Raw genomic sequence first — 27,707 nt, forward strand, 5'->3', positions numbered from 1 at the left:
GTGTCGAGATAGTTCTGTGAAAGCGAGGGAAAGTCACTTTTTGCTAGTTTGCGCAGCAGAGTACTTTGGCACCCCTGCGCCATTTCCCTTAGACACGCCATGAATAATTGAAGAATTTGCTTCAGTGCTTTTACCGTACTCCATGCTGTGCAGTCTTAAAAACAGGGTACTAGCATAATTAGACCTCGCGAGACTGAACGATTAGGCGGCGGTAACACAGCAGAGTGGCTCATAGCCAGGGACGTACATACTATACGGACCTCTGTGGGATAGAGAAACCCTGATCACAGTGATGTGTATTGGTTTTCCCCAGAATGAATGCATAACATTTGCTCCCTGTACTGCTCGCGAATTGAATTACTAGTACTACTTAGCACTGTACGATATACGATTTTGAAAGTTAATCTTCGGCACACGGGTGCTATGCTTCTTTAGGCGACGCTTCAGGAACGTAATTTCTACTGTTCTTAATTATCTTTGTTTTAGATACAATTCAGAGCAACTTGCTAGAGCTTACAAGATTGTTACGGGAACGACAACGAACCTCTTTCATGAATATTCAGCTGGTTCCATATGAATATCTTTTTCAAGATAACATTTAATACATGGCATATAGGTGTAGACGGTGAGAAAACATAGTCTATATATTTGCTACAAAGGAAAAAATGTAAACATCATGATTACTGTGACAAAAAGCGGTTAACTTGTGTTCTATACCTAAATAAATTTCTATTCACTCACTCATCTTCATGTGTACTATGTGAATAATAGAGCAGGTTGCACTCACTCACTCACTCACTCACTCACTCACTCACTCACTCTCACTCACTCACTCACTCACTCACTCACTCACTCACTCACTCACTCACTCACTCACTCACAAGGCAGTGTGCAAGACGGGAAAGCCGAACCAACGAATTCAGAAAGGAATGTAATTAGGTTGTTGTAATTTACCGAACAATTTTCGACTACATTCGCCTTAATAAGAACGCCGCACGGCTTAAGTTGTGGGTGCGTATACATAGTCGCTCGTTGATCTAAAACTAAGTAGTAATTGTCGTTTTGCGTCAGCGGCGTTTTTGACATGAGCAATAAATCAATAAATGGGAAGGGCTGGCAATATAATTAGCGTGTAGTGGTATTGTCAAACACCTCAGCACGATTTGCACTGTTCTTTCTACGCACTCGTACAAACATTTTCCGCTTCTCTGTCTCTGCTTAAAAAAAAAAAAAAAAAAAAAAAAAAAAGCTCTGCTGAGTTTTCCTTTACTCTCTTTGATTACTACAGCTCCCTGGATACTGTGAGTCGTTCTGGATGCTTGTTGAACAGTTTGCACGGCTTTGCCGCGGCCAAAACAAACACCCGAAATAATCCGTGTAATTTTAAATGGTTCTGATCTCCGATTATGATGTTCCCTTTCAAGCTTCCTTTTTGTTGACGTAGACAGAGATATCACAGTCCAGCTGAAACAAATAGTGTGTGACAAACGAGATATAGGCGAAGACAGCGAGAGAAGCATAATCTAAACAGAAGAAACAATGTCAACGAAGATTCCAAAGGCGAAAAGCGCCGCTGGGGAAGCAAGCAAACAAGTACAGCGCGGCGCGTAATGCGCATCACGCCTTGTGTTCCAGTCGTGCGTGACGCGGTACACCCAGTTACGTGTGTGGAAAGTCACCGTGTGACCATTTTGCGGTCCGACACGAATGCCCACAGCGAGACCGCCTACAGCAGCCCATTCTTCCGAACCAGGAGCTCGCTGAGAGATGCCTCTCTTCCGGCGGAGACAGCGGCGTACTGGCTAGGCCTGTTTCGTCCTCTCTACCTCTTCTTTTTGTTCTTTCTTGCTCGCCGCTGCACTAAAGCAGTGAGAGTTGTCGCTGAAGCGCAGCAGCCGGCCTATTGAGGTTGCTGCACACAGTTGTTTCAAAATCCTGTGCAGTGTTGTGTGTGCACGCGTTGGGCGCTCGCTCAATTCGCACTCGCAAGAGAAAGCCCGTATTTTCTTCATTTCTTCTGTTATATCTGTGAGGCTGGGTTTTCAAAGCTCGTCAGGCGTGCTATCAGTTATGAGTGGTCACTACTGCACACCGAGTTATCAGGTATAGCTTGAACGCGATTCCGAAAGTCACAGATGCTGCCTGTTTTTCTGATCAGATAAGCACGCAAAGAAGGTGATAAGCGGCACAGACTGGCCCGCCGCTCCGCTACGCTCGGGCCGCACTGTGCCGAACTGGTGGCGGGGCGTGGCATCAGAGAGACGCGTGCGAGAAAGCGACGGGATGCGGAGTCGCGCATGTCGCCTTGGTTCGAAGTGGCATCTCAGGGAGGACGGATCGACAGATTCCATTTGCTGGTCTGGATCTCCCGCACCTAATACATCGATGCTCAACCAAGCGCGTGGTGCTGTTGCCGCAGTGTATAACTTTTCGATCACTGGGAGTGTTTGCCATGCTTACTGTCACTGCACTGATATTTTTCCTTACGAGATAAGAGCCAACCCATTTTAATGTGACTTCGAAACAGCATTCCGATTATAGTAACTACCCCATGACAGTTTTAAAATATTGCTAGCAGTGTGAGCAGTTAGTTTGATTATTGTCAGCCTCACAAATGTTCTGTAGCGCGGTGTTCTAAGGCCTTCCGTTGCTGAGCACGCGGTAACAGCATCTATGGCGGTTACATGTCGATGGAGGCGAAATTGTAAAATCGCCCATTAGCTGTGCGATGTCAGCGCAGGTCAAGCTGCCCTAGGAGATCACAATTACGGCGATTACTTCATAACCAGCTGCAGCCTCGAGACGTTAAACCTCGCATACAATACCATACCTCAATCAAATATGATATGAGCAGAAATAGAGCGCATGTGCCGGTCAAGCTTACTCGGGCAAACACGTGCGCAGCCTTCAGAGGTTCGGCGTAGCGAATCAGAAAGTGTGAAAACCAACGATACGGGGTTATGGAAACAACTAGAGAAAATGGGATAGAACTTAGAGAAGCCCGTTCTTCCGTGATTGCTCTGTCTTCTGATATGCTGACAACTGATATCACTAAGTGTGTGACATCAAAGAGACAGAAACGCGATACGTTCATCCACGATCGATACAGCTATATCCTCTCTTCTGAGACAGATTCCCGTGTAACAGTAAAGCACCGCGATCCCGCTGCGTCGTGGCGCGTTCAGGCACCTTTTTAAATCAGAGCGCGTTGGGTTTCCAATTTCTGCAGTGACTGAGGGGGAGAGTTCGATGGCTATACCGGATAAGTTCGAGATGAAGGTGATGGAAATAATAAGAGAAATGAGACTCAGTCATGCTTGCGAGTACAGTTCAAATAAAGCACTGAAGGATGTTGCGTCAGAGCCAAGTGGGAGTTCGTCTCGGTGAATTGCAATGAGCCATCGACTCGAGTCCGATATCACCCCTCTGATCTTGACGTACGGCCTTTGCAACGTGCAGGCTTTCCCAAGCTTCACGCAGTGAGCATGGTTCGTTTTGCATCTTCACCACTCGGAACTCTCGAGGGTGAGGTGATCAGCTGTCGCCCTCACTTTTTACCTACAGCAGCAGAACTGTTTCAGGAGGTCCACTGCGGTATAGCAAAGCAAACGCGATTGCCTGCTTGTTTTTGACAAGGTCTGTATATGTATACTCAGCGTGGACGTTTCCCGTATCGAAGTGAACGTGGTCTGTCTGCTGGCGTAGACATTCTAAAAGCGGCAGACGAGAGACAGACGAGTGAGCACGTGAACCGGAAGCAGTTTTGGCGTGTCCACAGCGCACCTTTTTGCGAGACGGCGATAGTAAAGAAAATAAAAGCAGTCCGACTAAGGTATGGACGGCCGGGCACTTCCTCAGGCAGACATGATGGGGAGAACGCGGAAAACCGAACGACATCCATCATTGTGTCACCTTGCCCGCTCGGTCTGCGCGCCGGCCCTTATTGGAGCCCACTTTGCGGGCGTGCGCGTCCGCGGAGTGGTCTTCAGCGCGCCATGGTCTCCTCTCTTGGCCCCGCGGCTGACTGCGCTTTCTGCGCCATCGCGGTCGCCGGACGGGACCAGGCATTATTGCCTCACCGCGAGTCGCGGCGACGCTTGATAAACGATACGACCGCAAATGGACCCCAGACACACGCAGCGAGCACGCTACGCACGACGTGAACGGTCCCCGGGCCTGCACGTCCGACAGCGCGCATTGCAGCTCGAGCGGGGACCTGCACGGCCTGGTCCCCGTTGCAAGTTTGCGCGGACGTAAAACACTGCGCTGTTTCTCTCTCTTTCTTTCTCTCTCCCCGCCTTCTATGTCAACCTCCTTTCTCGTTCATACATCTACGAGCGAGCACTTTATTTTCCCCTGTTTCGTCGCCATGGTATCATATTGTGAGTGGGCTTCCGACATTCCCGGCCCGGCTGATTGCACGCTGCAGTCAAAGTAGCAACAGATCTGCTGTCTGGACTCTATCTGAAGGACCCTAGTTATCCCTCCGAGCCGTTTGATCACAGTGTTGGATATAGATTACTCGAGGCTGGAAATACACCGGCGTTGTTCAAGCCCAATTGAATGACAGTGTTTTTATGTTAGTAGGCGGTACTTGGCGAGCACCTAAGCTCCGCCACTGAAACCACCGAAGAAAGCCTCAATGCCTTCCTTCAGTTGTTTCTCTTCACGCAAGGGTTTTGTACCTGGTCCGCGTTACTAAATTAATAAATGAAGCTAACACACACACACACACACACACACACACACACACACACACACACACACACACACACACACACACACACACACACACACACACACACACACACACACACACACACACGCACGCACGCACGCACGCACGCACACACACACACACAGTGCAATGATGTTAAGTAATTAATTGACTCTGAACACTGGGAAGCAGTATTGTTCAGCTGCGACCCGGAGACGGCGCTGCCGAAGCTTATGTGAAGATGTGTGCGTGCGTGCGCGCGCACGCACGCACGCACGCACACATACACACACAGCGCGTCGTTCGGGACATTGGCCGATTCACATTACGAGTCCTCTTCTTAATTAACTTCATTACGCCGCGCGTAACATTGGACGGACGGAAGACTTTTACTTTCTCATTTATACAGAGAAGTTACCTACAGGCCACCCGCTCCCCCCCCCCCCTCCCCCCCTGCTTGGACAACGGCCGTTAGCCCTTAAGCTTCGGCAGCGCCATCTCCGGGTCGCAGCTGAACAATACTGCTTCCCAGTGTTCAGAGTCAATTAATTACTTAACATCATTGCACTTTGTGTGTGTGTGTGTGTGTGTGTGTGTGTGTGTGTGTGTGTGTGTGTGTGTGTGTGTGTGTGTGTGTGTGTGTGTGTGTGTGTGTGTGTGTGTGTGTGTGTGTGTGTGTGTGTGTGCGTGCGTGCGTGTGTGTGTGTGTGTGTGTGTGTGTGTGTGTGTGTGTGTGTGTGTGTGTGTGTGTGTGTGTGTGTGTGTGTGTGTGTGTGTGTGTGTGTGTGTGTGTGTGTGTGTGTGTGTGTGTGTGTGTGTGTGTGTGTGTGTGTGTGTGTGTGTGTGTGTGTGTGTGTGTGTGTGTGTGTGTGTGTGTGCCCTCCCTAATAGAAACTGCATAAGTGGGGGTTAGGATAATAGTTGGTTTGAAGTCGTCTCCAAACCGCAATGCCCGTTGTTTTGTAAGCGTTTTGTCCGAGGGTGTGTATATACCTGTCTGACAAGTCTGAGGGACGTGGGTTTCTCGACACACTGATGCCGCGTGGCACCGGGTGTTCCGCTCAACGGGAGCCTCAATGCTGTCGCGTTAAAAATATTAACTGTATAGCATCAAATTCCGTGCCATTTGAATATAACTGGCTGTGATGATCACGCGGATGTGCTAGTCAGAATAGAGTGGCGAGGACTGCGAGATTATACAGCACCACACAGATGTAAACTGTGAGAGGTGACAGACCGCGATAAATTGTGGCCCACGGCAGTCATGTACATACTTTATTCCACTTTCCACAGCCTTCTCTCACGACGCAGTTGAGGTGTCCATTTAGGGTGTGAGACAGTCAATACTCGTACGCCGCGCAACAATACACCTCCTCCGCTCAGGTCGTCAGCGCAAATGTGATCCGGCGTGGTTGGACCAAGCATTGTACTACTGGTGGCTTGGTGCTGCAGGTGCAACGTGCTCAGGGACGTATGCCGCTCTAATTTCGAGAACAAAAAAGAAGGGGGCGTCAGAAATTCGAGGACAGGTATCAGGAACGTGGGGAACGCTAAAAGAGCGTTGCTGCTATATCAAGCATATTGTATAACCAACGCAAAATGAAGCAGATACGTATACGTACACAAAATAAAGCAGAAGAGTACACGACACATGCTGTGTCCTCTCCTTCTCCTTTATGAGCGTGACCTTATAAACTAGGTGATATGCCTCAAATGTCGACCAACCAACCAGCCAATTTAAACGACGTTAGACAGGAAGAGTTCTATATATTTCTAGGTGGCCGCCAACTGAAGAAAGTGACAATGAGCGAAAGCGCTGAACAAGCACACACATGGCCCTCTCAGCGCCATTCAGGTCCCGCCAGGTTCTGAAGGTGCCACTTAGCCACGCTCGCCAGCGGCATCACGCACCCCCATTGCGTACACAAACAGAGCAGCGGTCTACCCATCCGCCCACTGAACTACAGCGCCGGGTATCTTTGCGTGCCCATCTTCAGCAAGGCGGTGCCCACGCACAATGCGGCACACGGGCTCGGGCAGCACCACTGTGCGTACGAGGAGCACGTCCGATGTGGGGAAGACACAACGGCCGCCCTTCCCTCCTCCAAACGGGTCGCCGTGGCCCGCTCTGAGTGAGGGTTCACGACCTCTGGCGCGCACCGGACGAGGAAGAAGAGAATGGAGAGCCCGAGAGCGTTAAACCTGTGCTGGTGGTGGAAGCATTGCCTAGGCGCTCTTGTAGAGATGGTTTAGCGTTTTCTTCTTCCCCTTCTTGCTTTTCGTGTCCCTCGCTGTGTACACGGCTGAAGCCGCCCGGCTCATGTTTCCGCGTGGGCGTTAACGGAGAGCGCGCGGCGCGTAAACCGTACGCGCACTACACACAACAGCGAGGGAGACGGCGAGCATGTTCTTCCCACTGCACAACAGCGAGCCTGGCCGTGTTTCTTCACCTTGCGCCGTGCTCCCTCGACCCGCGGGTAATTCGTCACAGTCGCGCCGCATTGCTATCCAGCGGTGCTTATCTTTCCCCCTCTCTCGATATCCCTCAAGTCTTCCCAGTCCCTCCCCGCCGCGTAGACGCCGACTCATTTACCACTGTTTGTTTCGTAATCGCGCGGTGTTGCATCCTTGCTCGTGTTTTTGTTTCCCTCTTCGAGCGTCGCGAGCTCGGCGTGTGATCGTGCTCACGCGGCGTCAGCTTCCTCTCGACGCTTCCTCTCCAAGGTCGCCTGGACGTGTACGTTGGCGCCTCCCGCGATCTGCGCCGTATAGCTGTCCGCAGCTTCGATTAAGCGGGCCCGCTTAGCGGTCGCTGGGATGCCTCGCCGCCACCCGCGAAGCTCGAGCGTTTCGCACGCCCTGCTGTTCTGGCGCCTCCCGGGTCATAAATATAGAAGCTCCTGCGAGCAAGGCATGTGCGTGGCTCCGCTGTTGTGAGCAGCTGGTGGATGGAAACAAAACAACCGGGACAGGAAGACTGGTGTTTCGTCCTCCCACCCCCCCTTTGCTGCTGCCTTCCTTTACTCCGCGGCCCTGACATCTGCATGCGGCCTGTGGCAGACAGGTCCTCTTCTTGAACGCAACGAAGTGACCTTGAGGCGGCATTAGTTTCACTTGTGATAAGGAATTTCAGTCGTAGATCCGGATCGGTCCGCCCGATCCAGACCACTAGCCGGAGCACTCTCCCCGAATGTGTGCTCGCAACAGTCGTTCCGGGGGCGTCCCCGCCCGACTAACGGTGAAGGTGCCTATCGTAGCGTTTCCTTGCTTTCCTGCAAGCGCGTCGTTCAACTACGAAATACGATTCAGTAAGGCACCAAAAGGAAGCGAACCGCTGAAAAATCATGTCACGCAGAACTTCCGGTCGAGTTCATCGATTTCGGCTAAGCACTCTTGGTTACCCCACCAAACTCAGTGACGAGTGGCGACCTTGGAAACCCTAGCTTTGGCTAGAGGTTGCTCGCTGTTCACTTGAACAAGAGATCCGCGACCCCGATCTACCGTTGAAATAGGCTTCACCCCAGACAAGAGCGAGGCACTTAGTCTGAATACAAACTTCGGTGAGAAATTAAGCATTTTGTTTCTCACGGCAGTTCCGATTTTCGGATGGGAGCCGGGAATGTGCGCGGATGAAAGTTGTGAAGACGACGTTATGCAAAGCACAGCGCGAGATCAAGTTTATGGTTTATGGTTTATGGGGTTTAACGTCCCAATGCCACTCAGGCTATGATAGATGCCGTAGTGGAGGACTCCGGAAATTTCAACCACCTGGGATTCTTTAAAGTGCACTGAAGGCGAGATAAGGCTTTCACACGGAGGGTCTACATATATACAGCTGCAGGTGACGCAGGCACAGTGGTCTGATGCAGTGGCAAATGAATTGGATCTGCTCGAGCCTCTCCGGTGTATTTCTGAACTGTAAACTGTACAGTGCACCAACGTCATGGGCCGCCTGAACGCGTTTTAAACGCCGAATTTGGCTCTAAATTATCTCACAATGCTCCACCGAGTTGGCGCAATGTTTAAAGCACCTGACTATTGCTTGGAGTACCCGGGTTAGAACCTGACCGCCGGTGACTGCGTTTCGATGGAGGCGGAACAGGGAGGCGTGGGCGTGCTGTTCGATGCCAGTGCACGTTAAAGGTCCCAGACCACCTGGGGATCTTTAACTTGTGTTGTGCGATGTCAGCGCACGTTAAAGATCCCCAGGTGTTCCAAATTACTCCGTAGCCCTCCACTACGGCTCCTCTTTATTTCCACTTTCACTCCCATCTTCCTCCCTTCCCTTACGGCGCGGTTGATGTGTCCACAGAAAACAAGTGAGACAGTTACCGCGCCTTTCCCTTCCTATAAATCAATCAATCAGGTGGTCGAAATCGCTCCGTAGCCCTCCACTGCGGCACCTCTTTCTCTCTTGCCGGTTTCTCTGCCACACTTTAGGGCGCGGTCAGGTGTCCACGAAAAATGTATGAAATATAATGCACCTTTGCTTTCCTATGAACCAATCTTAATATTTAAGTACCTCAGAATGCAACCTAAACGTAAGAAACACCGCGGGGTCCGAGGGGAGTCCGAAATTACATGATAGGCGGCGATCGCTACTTGATAGAATGGCGTGAAGAAAATTCTTTATCGGGATTTAAGGACCTATTTTCGCTTGAAACCGTCTCAAAATCTAATCTAAAAGGCAATACATGCAAAAAAATAAATAAATAAAGGTTCAATGACTTGCAGAGTGTAAACATTAAAAAGCTAAAAAATTGCAAGCCTAATTGCGATTAGAACTGCTGCCATACGCGTTCAAAAGCAGAGTCGATCGCTTCATAGAAGCAGCAATTTCTTGTTTCTTATTCTTGTGTTCTTATTTTACCTCACAAATGCTGACCTCACAAGTGTTGGCAGGTGGTAGCTGGCATGGCAACGCAATGATTGAACGTACGTTGCCTGATGTTACGTTTGGCAGGAGCTGCAAAGGTCTGCTCTGATGGGGCTGGGACAGGTGAGTCACCGCTGCTTGCGGCGGGGGCTGGCCTGCCACCGAATTTTTATCTGTTGTAGGCCGTCATTGCACCCGCCACCGTTTCGGTGGTGGACGGCAGCTGTTGTTGCGGCGCGCGTCTTCACTCCCTCTTCCGTTTCTTCCTTCTCTACTTTTTCTTCTGTCTGCACGAGGCAGCGGAGGTGGCTCAGCTACAGAGCCAGTAGCAGGCCCATGCATTTTTTTTTCTTTTCCTTCTTCCTACAGCCACAACAACAGCAGGAGCTGCCATCATGTGGAAGGGTGATATCAGAATCTGCCTGCCAGGGCGCTTGATGTATATATATATATATATAGTTTGTGTGTGTGTGTGTGTGTGTGTGTGTGTGTGTGTGTGTGTGTGTGTGTGTGTGTGTGTGTGTGTGTGTGTGTGTGTGTGTGTGTGTGTGTGTGTGTGTGTGTGTGTGTGTGTGTGTGTGTGTGTGTGTGTGTGTGTGTGTGTGTGTGTGTGTGTGTGTGTGTGTGTGTGTCGGGTGGTAGCCTCGCTTTCGCGTCATACTCCTAAAGGCGCGGAGTCCAAGTGTCCCCCATATATTTTTTTGAAATTCATTTTCTTCAGGGTGACGCTGTTGACATCCTGCGTTGTACCGCTTACAGTTTGGGAATACGCGCCGCGAGCGGGTTTGAAACCAACTAGTGGCCGTAAAGCGTTGTGTTTTCTTTTACTAGTGCTCCGATGCTTCATCCCTATAGACATGAATACTTTTTCGCTGGCGAGGCACCGAGTACCAACACATTAAAGGATTTATTCTTTTGGGTGGGTTAAGCACTAAGCTAAAGGAGACGCAAGCAACTTTCAGGTTTCGTTCATGACGTGAGAGTACCTGCCAAATGCGCGACACCCCAGCATCATTCTTCTATTTGCTTCACTGTTGGGATCCGTATTTACGGTCACTATTTGCCTTTGACTTCCCTTTACCAATAAAGGCCTCTACTTTTATTTGTGATTAAATCTCACTGCATTACGACCAATGCGGCGATACTTCGAAACCGAACGATGCAAACTGAACGGCGCACACAGCAGATATCAGCGCATTTAGACGCTGATATTATATCTTTTAACGAGGTGTCGCAGCAGAAAAGACAACGCGTGCGCATCACTGAAGCTTGGTGTTGATTACAGCGCGAATGAAAGGAATAAAAGCAGCTGATGTACGCAGAGCAAATGAGAATATTTGGAGGCGTGGTCGTAATTAATGTTCCTTAGGAATCCCGGATGCGAGGCTATAAAACTCATATATGACCGCACGGCCGGAAAGTAAGGTCGGCCGAACAATAAAGCTCCGCGCCATCATGGCCTCAAACGCCATAGGGACGCGACCTCCCTCCTTACCTTCAACCGACCTATTACTGCAGCCTACATGACATAACGAAGACCTGGTTGGGTTGGGAGATGCGTGAATTTCGCTGCATGTATACATATCCTACATACCCTTCTCTTTACCCAGGAGAAAAACAAGTAAAAAGGTGTTGGTAGGCAAGCACTTTATCAGCGCGGAACGCCGCGGGAGACAATGGCGAAGCGTCAGGGCGAGCAACACAAACGCAAAGGGAGCACGACCGAGCCGACCAGCTTGTCTCAAGGCTATGGGCACAGCGATGAACGTCGCAACGCGAGCTCGGACATGGTTATAAATACACCACTGTGCATGCATGCAGAGTGGCCAACTTTAACCGCACGAGTGTCCCCCCCCCCCCCCCCTCCCCCCCCCCCCTTTCTGCACTTTTTTTACGGTGGCTGGACACCTCCTCCCTAAGATGAATGAAACGCACGCGGAGGCCATGGCAGGGGCGGCCGGCGCGTGCGTGCCGGCGTGTGACAGCTGTGATGGGGCTCCGCGCGGCTCTTGGCCCCGTCCGAGCAGCAACTCGTCTTCTTGCGAAGCCACGCGCGGTCAACGCGAACGCCGCCGCCGACGCCTCAGGGACCCAGTGCAAGCTCTCGCGAGCTCTCGAAACGTTTGTGTAAACATGACTACGCGGGCGCACGTGCCTCTGATTTGAGGGCTGCTTTGAAGTCGGGGCCATTCTGCGCGCCTGCTGTCGCTTCATTTTTAATCCCGTCGTGCTTTTATAGCAGGTCACAAACCGTTTACTAAGTAGTCGTAGTTCTCGTTTTAGAAGCTCGACGAAGGCGTCACGTGATGCTACGTAACCGCACCAATCGGCGTCCATCCTAAGAGCAGAACATACAAATCGAGACAGAGTAATACAAATTAACCACGGTCTACTCTGCGCTATGTAACACCACCCGGTCATTGCTGAGGCTTGGAATGTCTAGCAAAGTCTGTGTTTATGCCATGGTTCAGTCTGCTTGCAGGGCTTTTAACGCGGACGCGTTAAGGGCCCCCGTGTCGCAGAAAAACCAGTATTGGCTTTGCTGTTCTCCGAACGCGAAAATGTGCAAGGAACCAAAGAAATAATAATTGTTCCGAACGTACGGGGAATCGAACTACAGATTGCGAGACGAGCATGCAACCGATAGACAAGACAAGTTTTGTTTGTCTTTACCGCCTTTAATTTCTGAAGCACTACAGGCTGGCCGATTTTTCAAAAGTGAGCCGGTTTTACACGCAATACATCTGTTTATAAAACGTTCAAATTGATCAATTTTTCCAATACATTGAAAAACTCAGGTACACATGACTGAGGTTTAAAAACATCAATTACTTGTAGGACGGAATCCCCAATATACTTTCGGATAGGTTTGATATGACGAACAGCTATTTGGCGTTTTCACATGTTGTACAAACCTAATAACATTATCATATTATACGGAACAATGTCATCATTTCCTACAGCTAGTAGCGGACTTCCAAGTGGGTTTAAAGGGAAGTATTCGTGCAAAGTTCACTGTATAGGACATCTGAAAAGAAAACCTCAGTCCAACAATTTATAAACACATGTTCATCACTCCGGCTTTGTACACAAAATACAGTTTGCACCCCATGACACAGGTATCTTTTTCCGTCATTCATGTATTCATAGGCAGAACTCGATACATGCAATTTAAAGAGCTTTTTCACAGCAGGTTGTACAGTCATTGTTTTACACGTTTAAATGCATTTTGCCCCGGCCCAGAAGGGTATAATTACCGATACACAGGGGCAGGCAAGGCAGTATCGATAAGATCGCTGTAGAGTCTTTTTCTAATGTCATTGGTTAAATATTCCATTGAAATTCGGGTACATAAAAAATGTGTTGCTTAAAAAATTTCACGAAAATAATCACGCGTTTCACCAGTGGCGTGACAAGCAGTTGACCCAACGAACATTGGTAGAGCTCTTGCCAAGCGTAATTGACAAACGGTACGTGGAAAGGGATCTTCTGATTTATTTATAGGAATGGAAAGGCGCGGTAACTGTCTCACTTGTTTTCTGTGTACACCGCAACCGCGCCGTAAGGGAAAGGAGGAAGGTGGGAGTGAAAGTGGAAAGAGAGAAAGAGGAGCCGTAGTGGAGGGCTACGGAGTAATTTCGACCACCTGGGGATCTTTAACGCGCGCTGACATCGCACAGCACACGGACGCCTCTTCGTTTCGCCTCCATCGAAACGTAGCCGCCGAGGTCGGGTTCGAACCCGGGTACTCCGGCACAGTAGTCGGGCGTCTTACCACTGCCCCACCCCGGCGGGGCAGAAAGGGATCCTCTACATCTCGTAATAAGAAACGGTTAACAACTTGACTCAGAAATAGTGCCACAAAGGCAGTCCGCCATTGCCTACGCTGTTGAGGATTCACCTGAAGAGCAAGTTCTTTGTGTCGCTACTGACAGCTTCAACCGATGGAACCGCGCAGCTTCCTACATGACATTGCACACTGATGCATGCATGGTTACGAATTCAACGACATGAGATCAGCTATGCTTGCTGACCGAGCAAGCAGAGTACAGCTTGATGTACAGCCACCCAAACCTGTAACGTGCACGATAGTCGCTTTCTCTGCATTCATATGCCTTAGCGCGGATAAACCTTGCCGGAAGGTCACGTTTAAGCAAGAGCTTGGTAAGATTTTGCTTATACTTAGACTTTTCACAGGTTAGCTCCTCTGCAACGCTCAGAACCACAGAAAATAGGGACATCGCGCACGCGTGTTAAAGATTTGGCCGGCTGTACGTCAAGCTTTACTGTGCTTGCTCGGTCAGCAAGCATAGCTGATCTCATGTCGTTGAATTCGACTAGTCTGGCACAGCTCTCGCCTTTTTTTACCAATAATTTTCCTCATTCTTCCATTTAAGTGGTCGCCTACGGTTACATTTTGGTTTAATGAAGGTCGAATGCAGATTTACGGGTCCATACTATGAGACTAGCACAGCTTTCGGGATGCAAGAGGTAACTTACGATATATCGTATAATCCTCCTCCCTTATGTCTTTTACACATTAGACAGTGTTCTGACGGAAAACGTACATTCTGGGAAAGGATCTTGGAGGCAAATAGCTACACATCCGCGACACGCACGAAATTGTGCGATCGTTCAATACGCAACGAATGCGGGATGCTTGTTTCCTGTGGGACATGGTCAGGTGCTCTTCTTTGCCAGGTCCGAGAGTGGCGGCGGGTGCTTCTAGACTGACCCCTCCCCCAAGCTTTAGCTGGTTCTTTTTGAAACAAACAAAGAAACAAAAAAAGGCTGCAGGTTTAATCCTGCTAAACCTATAGTTAGGCGAAGCGAAACCGCAGTTTCGCTTAGTTTCGCTTTTGTTAGGTTTAGGTCTAGACATGGGCAGACATGATGAAGTCGACGACGCCGTCAACTACAAGAGGGAACACATGATGCTGTATCTGTCGTCAAAGGTCAAGCTCAAATGTTAAGTGGTGGCACTCCATATGTGGTTCCATAGCTAACCTATATAACCACAATGTGACCTGGGGTCAACCCCAGCTCACATTGTGGTTATATAGGTTGACACATTGGGGTCACAATGTGTCAACTTGGGGTCCGTTGAACCTTTGAAGGTCAAGCGGACCCCAGGTTGACCTTGGCTGATGCATGGCACAGTGAAGCTTTCGCTTCAAAACAGAGACGCGACATGTCGCCCGTCGGACGCGAAGACACGTCAACAACAGGCTGAAAATCTAGTTGGTTCGTGCTAACAGCCGGAAGGGAACAACACCACGTTGACATGACCACGGAAACCTGGCGCCAGTCATGAGTTCAACATTTGTATTTTTGGTTTCTTCATACCCCTGTTTTATGCCTTTAAATACATTCAGCTTACATAACCTTTTCATTTAGCATAGCCTCGTGTCTCGCGTTTCTTTTTTATGCGCTGCTGTTCTCTTACGACTGTTGAAAAGATTATGAACGAAACGTGCCAAAGTACCGAGGGGACGATCCGCCAGACCGCGGCTGTATCATATGCACAGCCAGATAATGGACGGTGACAGGAGAAGAGGCGCACGAACATTAATATATGTACAGACACACACATCTTCGATGAAGACAAGGTTCTTGAACTTTGAGCGACCAAAGGAGTCCGCGCAGGTGCGAGACTAGCTGCGCGGCAACGTGAGTAGAGGCGGCGGCGGCGGCGACCGACGCGGATTTGCGGCAGAGCAGGTATAATGACGTTTGATTCGTCCTGTCTCTCGTCGGGCGTGGAGCCGCTTTCAATGCCGCTGACGCCTCTGCCGAGGCTCGGCTCGGAAAAGAAGACTTGACGACGGCGTCAGAGAAAAGGAGATGCTCTTCTCCGGCGCGGATTGTATGGCCCCTTCCGTCCCTTCCTGACAAATGCCCCATGCACGTTTGTTCGAGCCTGCATAAGACGCGCGTGCCGTTCGGGGTCGTCGAACCGCCGAAATATTAAGGCACTGCTGCCACAGCAAGAAGCTGTCGATTGGTGAGGGCTTGGCGCAATTTATTTCTTTCTTTGTGGAGCCAACCCTGGTCCGAAAGAGGAAGGGGCCCGCAAGGCACAACAGCACGAGGCTTTGTATTCGTTCGTTGTATTCGTTCGCACCCACCAATGGTGGATGCGACGCATGGTGGGCGTGGTGGGCCACCATGCTCATTTATGACATGCCAGTGTTTGGCCATGATAGTAATAAGCTTTAACGTGACTCGTTCAAGAATTTACCGATACGTCAAGCATGTCGCAATGAGAATATTTTCAAACGATACCGGACTGGTGGAATTTCCGCCATGATAACAACATCGTCACTTCTATCTGAAATAGTGAACTCTCAGTAAGTGCATGCTGCGAATGTTTGGTTTGTGGAGTTTAACGTTCCAAAGCAATTTAGGCTATGAGAGACGCCGTAGTGAAGGGCTCCGGAAATTTCGGCCACCTGGGGTTCTTTACCGTGCACTGACATCGCACAGCACACGGGCGCCTTGGATTTCGCCTCCACCGAAAAGCGGCCGCCAAGGCCGGGATTCGATTCCGCATGCTTGGACACAGTAGTCGAGCGCCCCAACCACTCCACCACCCCAGTGGTGCAGTTGTAGTTAGCAGGGGCATAGCCAGGGGGAGGGCTTATGGGGCTTCAGCCCCCCACGAATTGTTTTCGTACTGTCATACACCGCAGACCAAAACAACCACCAGAGCCGGAAATCAATCTGGACTTTGTCTCCAGTATGTCATTTTCACGCTCAAAAAGAGATTTCGGCGGGAATGAAAAAAGCGAAAGGCGCATTTAGTTTTCTGAAATCGTTCATCGGGCCATACAAAGGAGACAAGCCATACTATCAGACAAGCTGACAAAGCACGAAGATATGGAATGCGTGGAAAAAAAAAAAAAAAAAAAAAAAAACTAGGAGGGAGCGTGACGCCACATGAGCAGCCTCCACTGGCGAAACTCGATTTTCTGACGCCGCGCTGTCTTCTCTGTCGAAGTGGTCTGCTGGTTCGTAACACTTAGGTTGTTAGAGTGCAGGTGCTGCATTGTAATCAAAGTTATAAGCACACTGGAGAGAGTGCAGGCAACCATTTCATCTGCGGGCACGTCAGGAAGACTACGTATTCGAACTAATGTTAATTGTTTGGCTGGAAAACTGGTTATGATGAATTTTGAGTTCTGAATTTGCTAAATTTAACGAATGATTTTCGTCTGAAACAATACATGCGCAGCATACTCGATGGAACGAAAGTTCCGGACGGTGCTATTCTTCCGTGCAATCTTTGCATCCCGGCATGCAGAATTTATGGCGCAGTTGAGGGGTGACAGGTTTGTGATTGGTCTCTCGATACGGAGGAGACTGAGCAGCAATGTCAGCCCCCCTCGAAAAAAATTTCTGGCTACGCCACTGGTAGTTAGTTATAGATAATGAAAGCCAGTGATGACCGAGAAAGAGTCTCTCTTTCTTTCTGTCTCGAGGAATCGGGAGCGTTTCAAGGATCGCAGCAAGGCGGCCAAAATACTTTCGCCTAGCTGCACTTATATTACCGCCGCGGCGGTGCAGTGATTTCGATGCCCGACTACTGCGTCGGAGTTCCCGGGTTCGAACCCGACCGCCAGCGGCTGCGTTTCGATGGAGGCGGAACGGAGAGGCGTCCATGTGCTGTGCGATGTCAGTACGTGTTAAAGATCCCCAGGTGATGGTGGTTGTTGCGACTGTAAGGAAGAAGAAAAAGTGCACGAGGCTGCGAACTGGCTTTATTGGTGAGCCACCACCCCTGGACAGGGGAGGGGAAAGAGATACCGGTGGCAAGGAGCCCCGCCGCAAATGACGAAGGCCCTTGGTTCCCAGCCCCGGAGCCCTTTGCGGAGCCACCATACCGAGCAAACCCAAATACGCGCCCCGGAGGGTAGGAAACGGTCACCACAGCGCTACTTCACCTTCTTTCTCTCTTTTCGCTTTCACTACCAACTTCCTGTCTTTCCTTACGGCGCAGTTCAGGTGTCCACGTAAAAAAGTGTGATAGTTACTGTGCCCTCCTTGTAAACCAATTATTAATATTCGAGGGGCCTTGCATCCTGAGTCAGACATAATACCCCTTGGCCACGCAGGCACTTCCTTACGGCTTAGTTAATCGGGGCTTTAGCTATGTCGGGTGGCCTTTTACATACGTCTGCATGATAAAGAACATGTGTGAGATACTAGGGGAAAAAATTAAGGGACTAATAAGTAGGCGATTAGCAAAGTCCATGTACACGAAGAGGGAACCGAAAGGAGAGTTTGCAAATTGGAGCCATTAACGATGTCGCGTCTTACCATTGAAGTACACCCCTCTCCTCCCCCTCTCTTCCCTAAATTTTTTAATGTGTTTAGTCGCTGCCATATTTCCGTATTTTCGTCAAGCGCCCCTAAGCCTGGTTCACATGCAAGCGAAAACGCTAGCCATTTCTACCGCGGCGACGCAAAAACCTGTTCTGAGTTGTCGCGGCGGCTCGAGCGGCGAGAGCGACGTAGTTCCGACTCGTTGGAAATTTTTCGCTCTTGTCGCTGCCGCTCGCCGCTCAGTTCGCTCAATCGCTTGCATATGAACCAGCCTTTCGAAATTGTGCTCACAGCTACACAATTGCCCTAAATGTGTGCTAGGTTGTGGTGAGCTCGCGGGAGGTGCCACTGATGTCACGAATATTGCTGCACGCTGTGATAGCCATGTAATCACCTTGGAATATCGCTATTTGCCAAGTTCTAGCCGTTCGGCCGTGCTCTCACGGCATACGTTGTTTTTAGGCGCGAAAAGTCCTAGCACAATGCTTCACATAGCTTCGCCTCGCTTCCCGGCCAACGGAACAGCGACTCCCATAACTGATATCTTACTATAACATCTTAGGTAGAACGAGAAAAACAAGATTGGTACACAATATGAAATAGCACTAAGCAAGGGTAGATGGGGAGCCTGAGTTCGCAAACCGAGCAAACGTTTCGACAAGTGGACTTGTCTTCGTTTGGGCGACGTCAGACGAAGACAAGTCCACTTGTCGAAACGTTGCCTCGACTTTGCGAACTGAGGCTTCCCCTCTACCCTTGTTCAGTGCTCTTTCATATAAGCATCTTAAACATTTAAAACGTAGGAAGCGTTGAACGGCACACAGCTTGGCTAGTTAATGTGTCGTGTTACAAAGACTTAAAGAAACACAACGGAAATTGTGCTAAACAGATACCCGTATTCTGAGTTTGTTTTCTTACATACTGTTTCATGCTTTTATATGTACGTATATGTAGACTGCAACGAAGCGACTCGTGCATATTTCGATGGTCAACAGTGTTTCTAGGCAAACTCAAGCGTATTTTTAAGTGTTCACTAAACGAACATTCTTGTTTTCAATTTTCTATTTGCAAGTTGCACGTCAATCACATTTATACGGGTGCACATGAGCTATAGCGATAGACCTTGCTGAGTTAATCTATGCACGTCAATCACATTTATACGGGTGCACATGAGCTATAGCGATAGACCTTGCTGAGTTAATCTATTCTTTTTCTTTCTTTCTTCCTTTCTTTCTTTCTTTCTTTCTTTCTTTCTTTCTTTCTTTCTTTCTTTCTTTCTTTCTTTCTTTCTTTCTTTCTTTCTTTCTTTCTTTCTTTCTTTCTTTCTTTCTTTCTTTCTTTCTTCAATATCAGCTGATGTTGACTATAAAGCGCTGATTTAACCAAGCCGTATAAACGTGCCTCAGCAATAGCGTGCCTGATTCTACATCCAAGAACACTGGAAGGCTGATTTTTACTCCACCTCCGCACCTTAAATGCACAACCTTAGTTGTATGTCCTCCCAACTTTCTGATATCACGTGTTCGCGTTAAGTGGCGCAAAAAAACCCTTATGTAATACCCCGCGAGGGGTCTTTAAGGTAATAAAATGAAATGGAATGAAATCACTGCTCTTTTCTTACCAGCTGCGAACGGCCAGTGCCATGCCCGCAATTTTCGCTCACAACGCCAACACCGACGTCGACGCCATATGTTCTGTGTAAAAGAATCTTTAACGCTATCTTGTTAATATGAAATGGAACGCATATGACGCCAGTATCAAACGGATGCAACCAGGACACTACCATTCAATGCAGGGCTGAGCTGAAGCGACGGAAAGTTTGAGCGATCTCCCACAGGCCTTGCTTTTCAGCCAGGCGTCGCCGAGATCGTAAAAGCAGCGTTTCCGCGCTGGAAAAGAAGATGCAAGGGAGAGAGAGAGAAAGCGCAGAGGCGACATGTGCCCGAACCTTTCACGGGGCGCAGCCTGTCTAACGGCTGCTCTCCCTGGCACACGGCTGCCGGAGGTTCCGACTCATTTGCCTGCTAAACTCGGGCTCGTTATCAAGCCTGTTCTTGCGATCGTCTGGCGACCACCGTGGGGATATCACACTGAACCAGACCAGCCGGCCGGCGAGGTCTTCAAAACGATTTTTGCCTTCCTGAGTTCTTCCCTCTATCTTTTCCTGGGGCCTCTTCCGCCTTTGGTTTGTTTATCTCCCTCAAAATTCCCGTTGCCTCGCTTCTTTGTTGCTCCTGACGCGCACCACAGCGTCCTGGCCGCGTGTTACGGGGGAGCCGGCTGCCAGGCGCTGACGGTAAATTGTGGTGGCCGGCCCTTTTGTTGTCATTCCTCCGTTTGTTTTCACTGGCCACTGCGTGCTGCGGGCGCCTCGCGATGTGGTGTCTGCACAGTGTCATCGGCCAGTGCGCACGTGGCCCTATGAGGCACCGAGCACGCTGGAAATTCCGCGCAGGAAAACACACACAAAAAAACGTACTACTCGAATTGACGGTTTCCCCTACTGCCCCTTCGTTCTTGGCATCAAGGCCTTTTCCAAGGTTCTGTTTTTTGGGCGACTTCTGCATTTGTTGCTTTTTGTAATACCGGGCGGAAAATGACTTCACCAAAAGAAGCTTAAGTACTGAAGCGAAGGATGGGCGAATTCAGCGCCGAGAGCTGTATGACTCTAGGCGACGTAACGGAAGTCTCGTAGAATTCAAACGCCATCCTGCACGTTTCATGCGATTCGGCTTCTCACGCTAAGATTGTGGAACCCCGGTAGGGTTTGTGTTTTCGTCTGCCTAGTTGGCATTTATTACCGTGGCTCAAGGCATTTTGAAAACAAAGTATTCGCCAGGTTCAGAAAATGGTTGTCTTGAGGCAGCCCGCAATGTCGATGCAGTGCAGTGTGTAACTGTAGCTCACGTTCTATCTCGGGCGAAAGCTGCGGCGGTGTGGTATACTTCAGATCAAGAGTTCAATTCACCAGTAACGCATGAACACTGTCTTCATAAAGGCACTTGCATTCCACAAGACCTGTACGTCGGTCCAGCGAGAAGTGCAGTGAAGAAAAAGAATAGCGTATCTAGCAGGCCACAGGAAGAATTTTCAAAAGTTTACAAAAGAGCACGGAGAACACTTGAGTAGTGCTTGACCCTGATACCGCGTGCCTCATCGCCGGCAACTACGAAGAAACTTGCACCAATGGGAAATGAAAACCACGCTGCACACCTCCGAATGTTTAAACTATCGCGGATCATTTCTATTTTGTCAACGGCGTTAAAACAGCGCCTTCGGTCGTTCCATTTGTCTCAAGTGCTCTTTCTTTTTCTGTCTTTTTCGCAGCCTGCAACTGCAATCTGCACGCCCGGCGTTGCCGCTTCAACATGGAGCTGTACAAGCTGTCGGGACGCCAGAGCGGCGGCGTCTGCCTCAACTGCCGTCACAACACAGCCGGGCGCCACTGTCACTACTGCAAGGAAGGTTATTACCGGGACCATTCCAAGCCCATCACCCATCGCAAGGCGTGCAGAGGTACGGAGGCACTGCAGTACAGTTAGCACACGCGCTGTAGACGTTCGCCTCTGCAGCAGCTTAACTTCGGTGACCTTCCCTTGTGCAGGGAGAGAGTCGTCGTCTACTTTGATGCCTAAATATAGCGCCCCCTCGCTAACTCTTCGAATGCTTTTCCCGAATGAGAGAGACAGCGCCGCGCCCCTACGCGCACCTATACTATAGTGCCGACCTATACATTTTTGCGCCTGTGATGCTGACCGCGTATGATTGTTTTTATTTCGGCGTCAGTCAATTACCACGGCCCACGGAAGGGAGTACAGCTTTTCGGGGTGACTGTTCCGTTCAGTTATGTGCACGTGACCGGTACGAAGGCGGTACCTCTCCACTGATAATAGAGAGATTTAGCTTACCGGAGACGTATTACGTCTCCCGGAGACGTACAGACGTAGACGTATCGGACGCCTACTGCGCATGCGTGAAAATTGATGTAGACGTATTCGGCTGACACCGGGCAAAACACGTTTTAGCTGTACGTATCGCCCATACGTAAGACGTATCGCTAGACGTACATGCAGATGATGATGATGGCTATCCAATAAAAAAAGATAGAAGCTATTTGTAATAAATGCTCCAAATAATGTCACAAAAATGTCACATGCAGATCCCCCGAAGTCATCATGTTGACGTGTTAGCTGTGTTTCGAATAATTATTAATTTGAGCTCACTTTTAACCACTTTGCTACCTGCAGCAAGCCTGAACAATCCAAGCCTAGTTGCATTAAATCCGTTTGTTTTGGTGCTCGTAGTGCTCGCATGGAGGAAGGAAACAACTGCTCGTGTTTGCTGGTGTTCGGTCGTGTGCTAGAATTTGCTCGTGCTATCGGTGCAACCTGCCCACGTTACGTTACATCATGCCGACAGCATCCTTCACCCTTCACGACAGGCAGCTTTTTTGAGCACCCTATCATGGGATGAATTTGAAGACATGCATTGATTTCAACGGGAGCGCGATATTCCAAAGCCTCGAAGGAACTTACGTGAGCGTGGTACCCTTCAACATCGGCGCCAACAACAACATAGTGTTCAACAGGATTTTTAGATTCTAGAAAGAGGATTTCGGAGAGCTGCAGTTAGCCCTCCTAATTCCAAATGAGGTCATCAGTGCGCAGCGTGTCAGGGTCTCCGGCTCCGAGGCACCTTGGCGCAGCTCGATTTTTACTTCGGTCATCTACTCTACGATATGACAAGTGGCTTGATCTGCAAGCTCTTCAGCGATTCTCCGAGGTAAGTAGCGCATGGTGTGGTGGCTGTGGTGGCTTGACGGTTACAAGCCAAATTATTGATAGCAGTGCTTTCTGTGTCAAATAAATATGCCCGCCGAAACATGTAAAGCAAAGCTGACTGGCTGTGGCGTTTCAGTAGTCATCTTTGAATGCGAATTAGCGCTAATCCTGAGGTTCAGAGCTTATCAAAACAGTCTAACACTTGTGCGACCGCTTATAGCGCTTTCAAATTTGAAAAAAAAAAAAAAAAAAAGGCCGGAGCGGATTTCAAGCGATAAATTCCTTGTGAGAAGCGGGGCGGGATGTCGTATCATCCCGCGTTCACACTGCTACGCACTCTCGCGCTACTCATTGCACATCATCCCCATCAGCTTCCATGTGTGCATAAACGCTACCGAGCCTTCTACTCGATATAACTACGTCAAAACCCTACCATTTTGTAGTCGAAAGGCACCAGCGCTCATGCTCCTAGGGATGATGGCATGGGACCAATGCTCTCTGGCGCGTAACGACGTTGTGTCGTTTCTAGCAGGCGAGCAGTTTTGGCTACTGTAAAACATAATATACATTAACGATTGCAGTTGACTCGTGCCCAGTCACCGAACGTCTGCTGTAATCATTGATCTTTTTTTTTTTTTTTTTTTTTTTAACGTCAATTAACTTAGGCACACTTGTGCAAAGGCATATATATATGCCCCTGCTCTCCAACTCGGTTGTAGAGCTTTGGGAAGGTGCTCTCTTGTCGACATCGAATTTAGTGAAACTGTTTAACGTCCCGAATGCAACCAGTGCTATGCTGCTTTTCGATCTTGCCTACTAGCACAGCATAAGGTCATCAACATAAACACTAGCACACTTACAAGTCAATATTTTTTTTTATTAAATTAGGGAAGTCCACGGAAACACAAACTGAGAAATACGCAAAAGGTTGTTATCAGCACAAGTTATTTTTTAATTTGCTTCATGTATTAGAAATACTCAACACAGAAATTTCATAAGATTTTATGCAATAATTTAAACAATGTAAGCAATTTTGGATTTGGCCCTTATCGATATGAAAATCTATATTTGACCCTACTTTGACTGAAGGAAATTTTTTTCAGAGTCGTTTCTAGTCTCTTTGTGAAAATAATACCTGTAAACGATCATACTGTGAATACAGCTGATGAAGAGTTGTAATATTCATTGTCACACAATCAGCAGCACTGATTTGCTCTAAAGTGAGCAAATAAATGCTTAGTGGGCTTCTGCTTCAAGCAAAGATGTGAGGCTATTTTCTGTTGGTAGAAATTAGTTGGAATGTGTTTAATGAAGAGCTATTTTAATTCAGTGCACCATTGTATTGCCGGGGAATGGTAGATTCACATAGGATGCAAAGCGACAAGACAGCGGCAAATATTGTCGTTTCTTGCCAGTTTCGGCTATTTGCTTATGTTGCTAAATGCAGAAAGCCGCTGCCAACAGGCTAAACTGAATGTAGTCTTTTATAAGTTATTTTGCTAGCTTTATGCACAAACTGCTTCGTCTGCTGCAGGCCTATGTTCCCAGTGTTTTTATCTTCTGGCTTCAGATTTTCCTGTGATCTCTTCGTATCCTAGACAGTGATAAGGAAGTAGTTATGGAGAAGCCATAATTGAATTTACACTCGCAGTAGTCCACCCTATCATGCTAAAGCTGAGAAAGAAAGCTGTCAAGAATAAAATAGATTTGGCTCATTTCCATCTGCACATCAGCAGAATCTGGCTCATTTTTGATTTGGCACATGATTTCTGTGAAATTCCTGGTCTTTATTTACATCCTTATTGTCTCAAACCGTTTGCAAAAGTGAGATGTATATATGATCTTTCAAAAAAAAAAAAAAGAAAATAACATAGTGTAGGTTTCTGAATTTCGCTTGCTTTGAAAAAAAAAAAAAAATCAAGTGTCGATGATAGTGTTGAAAAAATCCGGGAGCACTGCGGAATCTACACTGCAGAAATGTGAAAATCTAAGCGTTGCTGGTGCACACGGTGCATCACGTTTGCTCTCATCATTATGAATTAAATGCACCGTCATTATCATTGCTAATGTCATCACTGCTAATTCCAACTTCATTGTCATCGCTACTATCATCCTTACAGTAAACAAGGAGAATTTTGATGTGTATTTCAAGATCCCGAACGTTGCACAGTTGGCTAAAGCACTCGGATGGGGATGCGAGGGATAGAGGTTCGGCTCCCAGAGAAAACAGGATTTTAATTTTTTCTGATGGCATCATCATGACGTCATTTGATTGACAGCTATAGTGTGACCAAACAAACAAATGCCGACAGTATGAGCCATTAAAGATTTTCACCTTAAAATTGATGGGCCTGTACGAGGTAACGCTAGTGAACTCTTCCAAAAGCAATGCAATAAGTATTATGCTACGGCACAGTAAAGAAGGTGCACACTGAAAGATTATTTTCTCATGACCACTTTATAGGGACTTTATAAGCGATCGTTGCTTGCAGCCGCTCCAATTTTTCCTCCTCAGGCGGTGCATGCAAAGGAAGGCCCTTGTGCTCAACTGCTGGGGTTTCATCATGGCACAGCAAGGCAAATTTGCCGACCGTCTGTGGCTCAGAAGGAGGACTTCTCTGGGCACAAGTGGAGCCTGTGCCGAAATATCAGGCACTAATGTGTACCAATGCCATAGTCTGCCAGTGGGCCATTTAAAGGCAGACGTCACGATGCAGGTAAGCCTGTTCAGTCATGTCTTCATTGCAGTAACTAGCTGTAATATGTTTTTCATATTCAGGGGAGTGCATTTCCAATTTAAAGCCTAACATCTCTGCTGCGAAAATTCCACAAGTACTTTTATATTTTTTGAGTTGGTTTTTGGGAAAGGGTACTCAATGACCCACCTCATGAAAAACAGCATTTCATCTGTAAAGAAACGTGGCACTTAAGTATGTGATGCAAGATTGTGTTAGCATGTGGCATTTTATAAATTTGTAGGAAAAAATTGTATCTAAAAACTTGCAACTGTAATTACATCTCATTATACAAAAAGAAGAGGCACCTGTGTAGACCCGCATTGGTTATATTTTTAATTCTTGCTATCTTTTAGGGATCCTCAAGGAGACGGTGCACTTTGAGAACCTGCAGAAGATCACTATGGGTCATAAATATGTGATCTATAGTGATGCAGCCTACCCCCGATGGCCTCTACTCTACAAGCTGTTTGGAGGTGCCGTACTGCAACCTCATCATGTTGCCTTCAACAAGGCAATTAGCAGTGTTAGGAAAGCTGTAGAGGGGGGTTTGGCAGCGTAGCATGGGATTTTGCTTTTATTGACTATATCAAGAACCAAACTTTGAGATGGTAACAGGTAGGGCGCATGTATAAAGTTGCGCAATGAACTGCCGAACATCTTTGTACAGCTGTCATGTGTCTATCTACTTTGTCTTGTGTCTGCCTCAGTTGGTCAATACCTTGTGCCTTTTCAGACATAAGTGTCGGCCTACGTCCTGCGGTCAAAAAATTTGGAACAACTTTTTTTTTTTTTTTTAGGCTGCCTTTCTCAGTAAAATATGGACAAGCATGGCAAGCAGTGACCTTCATAGTTGAGGCATTTGTCAACAGTCGCAGAATTCATCTCTGTATTCCTTACAGCAATAATTGCAGCATGCAGTGGTGCATATCTTGTAAATAGGGTAAGTGCTCTAGGAAACTTGGACATCAGAAACAAGTGGACAGGAGGCTTGCAGACTCACAACTGGATTTTACTAAGTAACGATGACATATATAAAGTGCACAAAACCACATGCTCAACGCTATACTTTTGCTTGCTCTATATATGTCCTCTTTCGGTTAGTAAAATACAGTTGTGAGCCTGTGTACGTCCATGTCCACTTCTGTTTCTGTTGTCCGCGTTTTCTAGAACAGTTACTCCATTTCCAAGATGAGCATCACTGCATGCAACAATGCTACCCAAAGATTTATGCTGTTCATTTGTTGACGCTGTTATGCCGAGATGCAGCTTTATGAATTTTTTTTTTATGCGAGATGCAGCAATATTTATCTCGATTGATTGCAGCAGTGCATGACTACTTTCTCGTTCTCGTTTCACAGTGTTCAACATGACATGGTGTGTGCGTGGTGGCATTTAGGATGGCGTGTGATAGTGTTCGTGTTCAAATGCAGGGGTTTTTGCCCGAGTGTTGTGTGCAGCGATATGACAGCTTCAGTTTGCCATCTCGCTACTTGGCGAATTGAAAGGACGCGATGACTTTGGTTCGGCATTGTCTCCCATGCTCCTTTGACTGCGTGACCGTCTACCGGTGGACACCTGACAGCTGTGCTCCGGACCAACGGCTTCACTTGTTCCCAACGCTGACTTCGAACTGTTAGTGGCACGAGATGCTTGTGACCGCAAATATGCACTAGACCACCAGTCTGAACGCTGTACATGAGTTGTGCCACGTGGGCCGTCTCTAGTGTTTCACCCGAACGGTTGTGTATGCATTTGTGTATTGTCTAGATTAAGGAAAGGTGGCATCTGAGTTATAAAAGTGTCTGTATGTGTGAAGTGCCATCTGCTTTGGCGAACGAGGTGGCGAACCACCACAGCTTGTCTTCGTCAGGCCGTCTGACGGCTTCAGTGAGAACCTGTGCTACCAGATGCAAAAAGTGATGATGCCATTTTATGGTTTTTCACTTCATGCCGCTAATTCACAGCTCATATAATTATTGATCGCATGTACTGCTAGAGTCATTATTCAGAGTTTTCTGTACACTACTGAATTAATTGTACTCTCATTGAGCTGTCATGTTGTCATCATGCCCGAGACGCTTTGCATTGTAGCCCCATCCAGTAGTGCAGCCAGAGCTCGAGTTTTACCAACGTTGGCATCAATGAATGCCGCAGATGCCCTCTCCCTCTGTTTCCGCACTCTTCTTTTTTTTTTTTTTTTTTCATAAACTAAAGTCTCCTTTGAATCTTCTAGATTTTAACCCTGCAAAACTGTGTGTAGTCAGGCCAAA

General features: G+C 48.1%; 2 protein-coding genes across 2 annotated transcripts in view; both read left to right on the top strand.

The window, feature by feature from the left end:
• The window catches only part of NetA (Netrin-A), a 173,107-nt gene that overhangs the window by 90,774 nt on the left and 54,626 nt on the right, over window positions 1-27,707 (top strand). The window contains exon 2 of the mRNA XM_084592729.1: window positions 21,246-21,434. Within this exon, the coding sequence (XP_084448855.1) occupies window positions 21,246-21,434 (189 nt within the window). The remainder of the gene's footprint in view (window positions 1-21,245; window positions 21,435-27,707) is intronic.
• Window positions 22,199-27,637, top strand: LOC146199169 (uncharacterized). The gene is made up of 3 exons (XM_084594623.1): window positions 22,199-22,700; window positions 25,215-25,416; window positions 25,791-27,637. Exons 1-3 carry the CDS (start codon window positions 22,657-22,659, stop codon window positions 25,854-25,856), a joined length of 312 nt encoding a protein of 103 aa, XP_084450749.1. The 5' UTR covers window positions 22,199-22,656; the 3' UTR covers window positions 25,857-27,637.

This window comes from Amblyomma maculatum, chromosome 2, assembly GCF_055883805.1.
Source record: "Amblyomma maculatum isolate TAMU_Amacu chromosome 2, ASM5588380v1, whole genome shotgun sequence".
NCBI lineage: Eukaryota > Metazoa > Arthropoda > Arachnida > Ixodida > Ixodidae > Amblyomma > Amblyomma maculatum.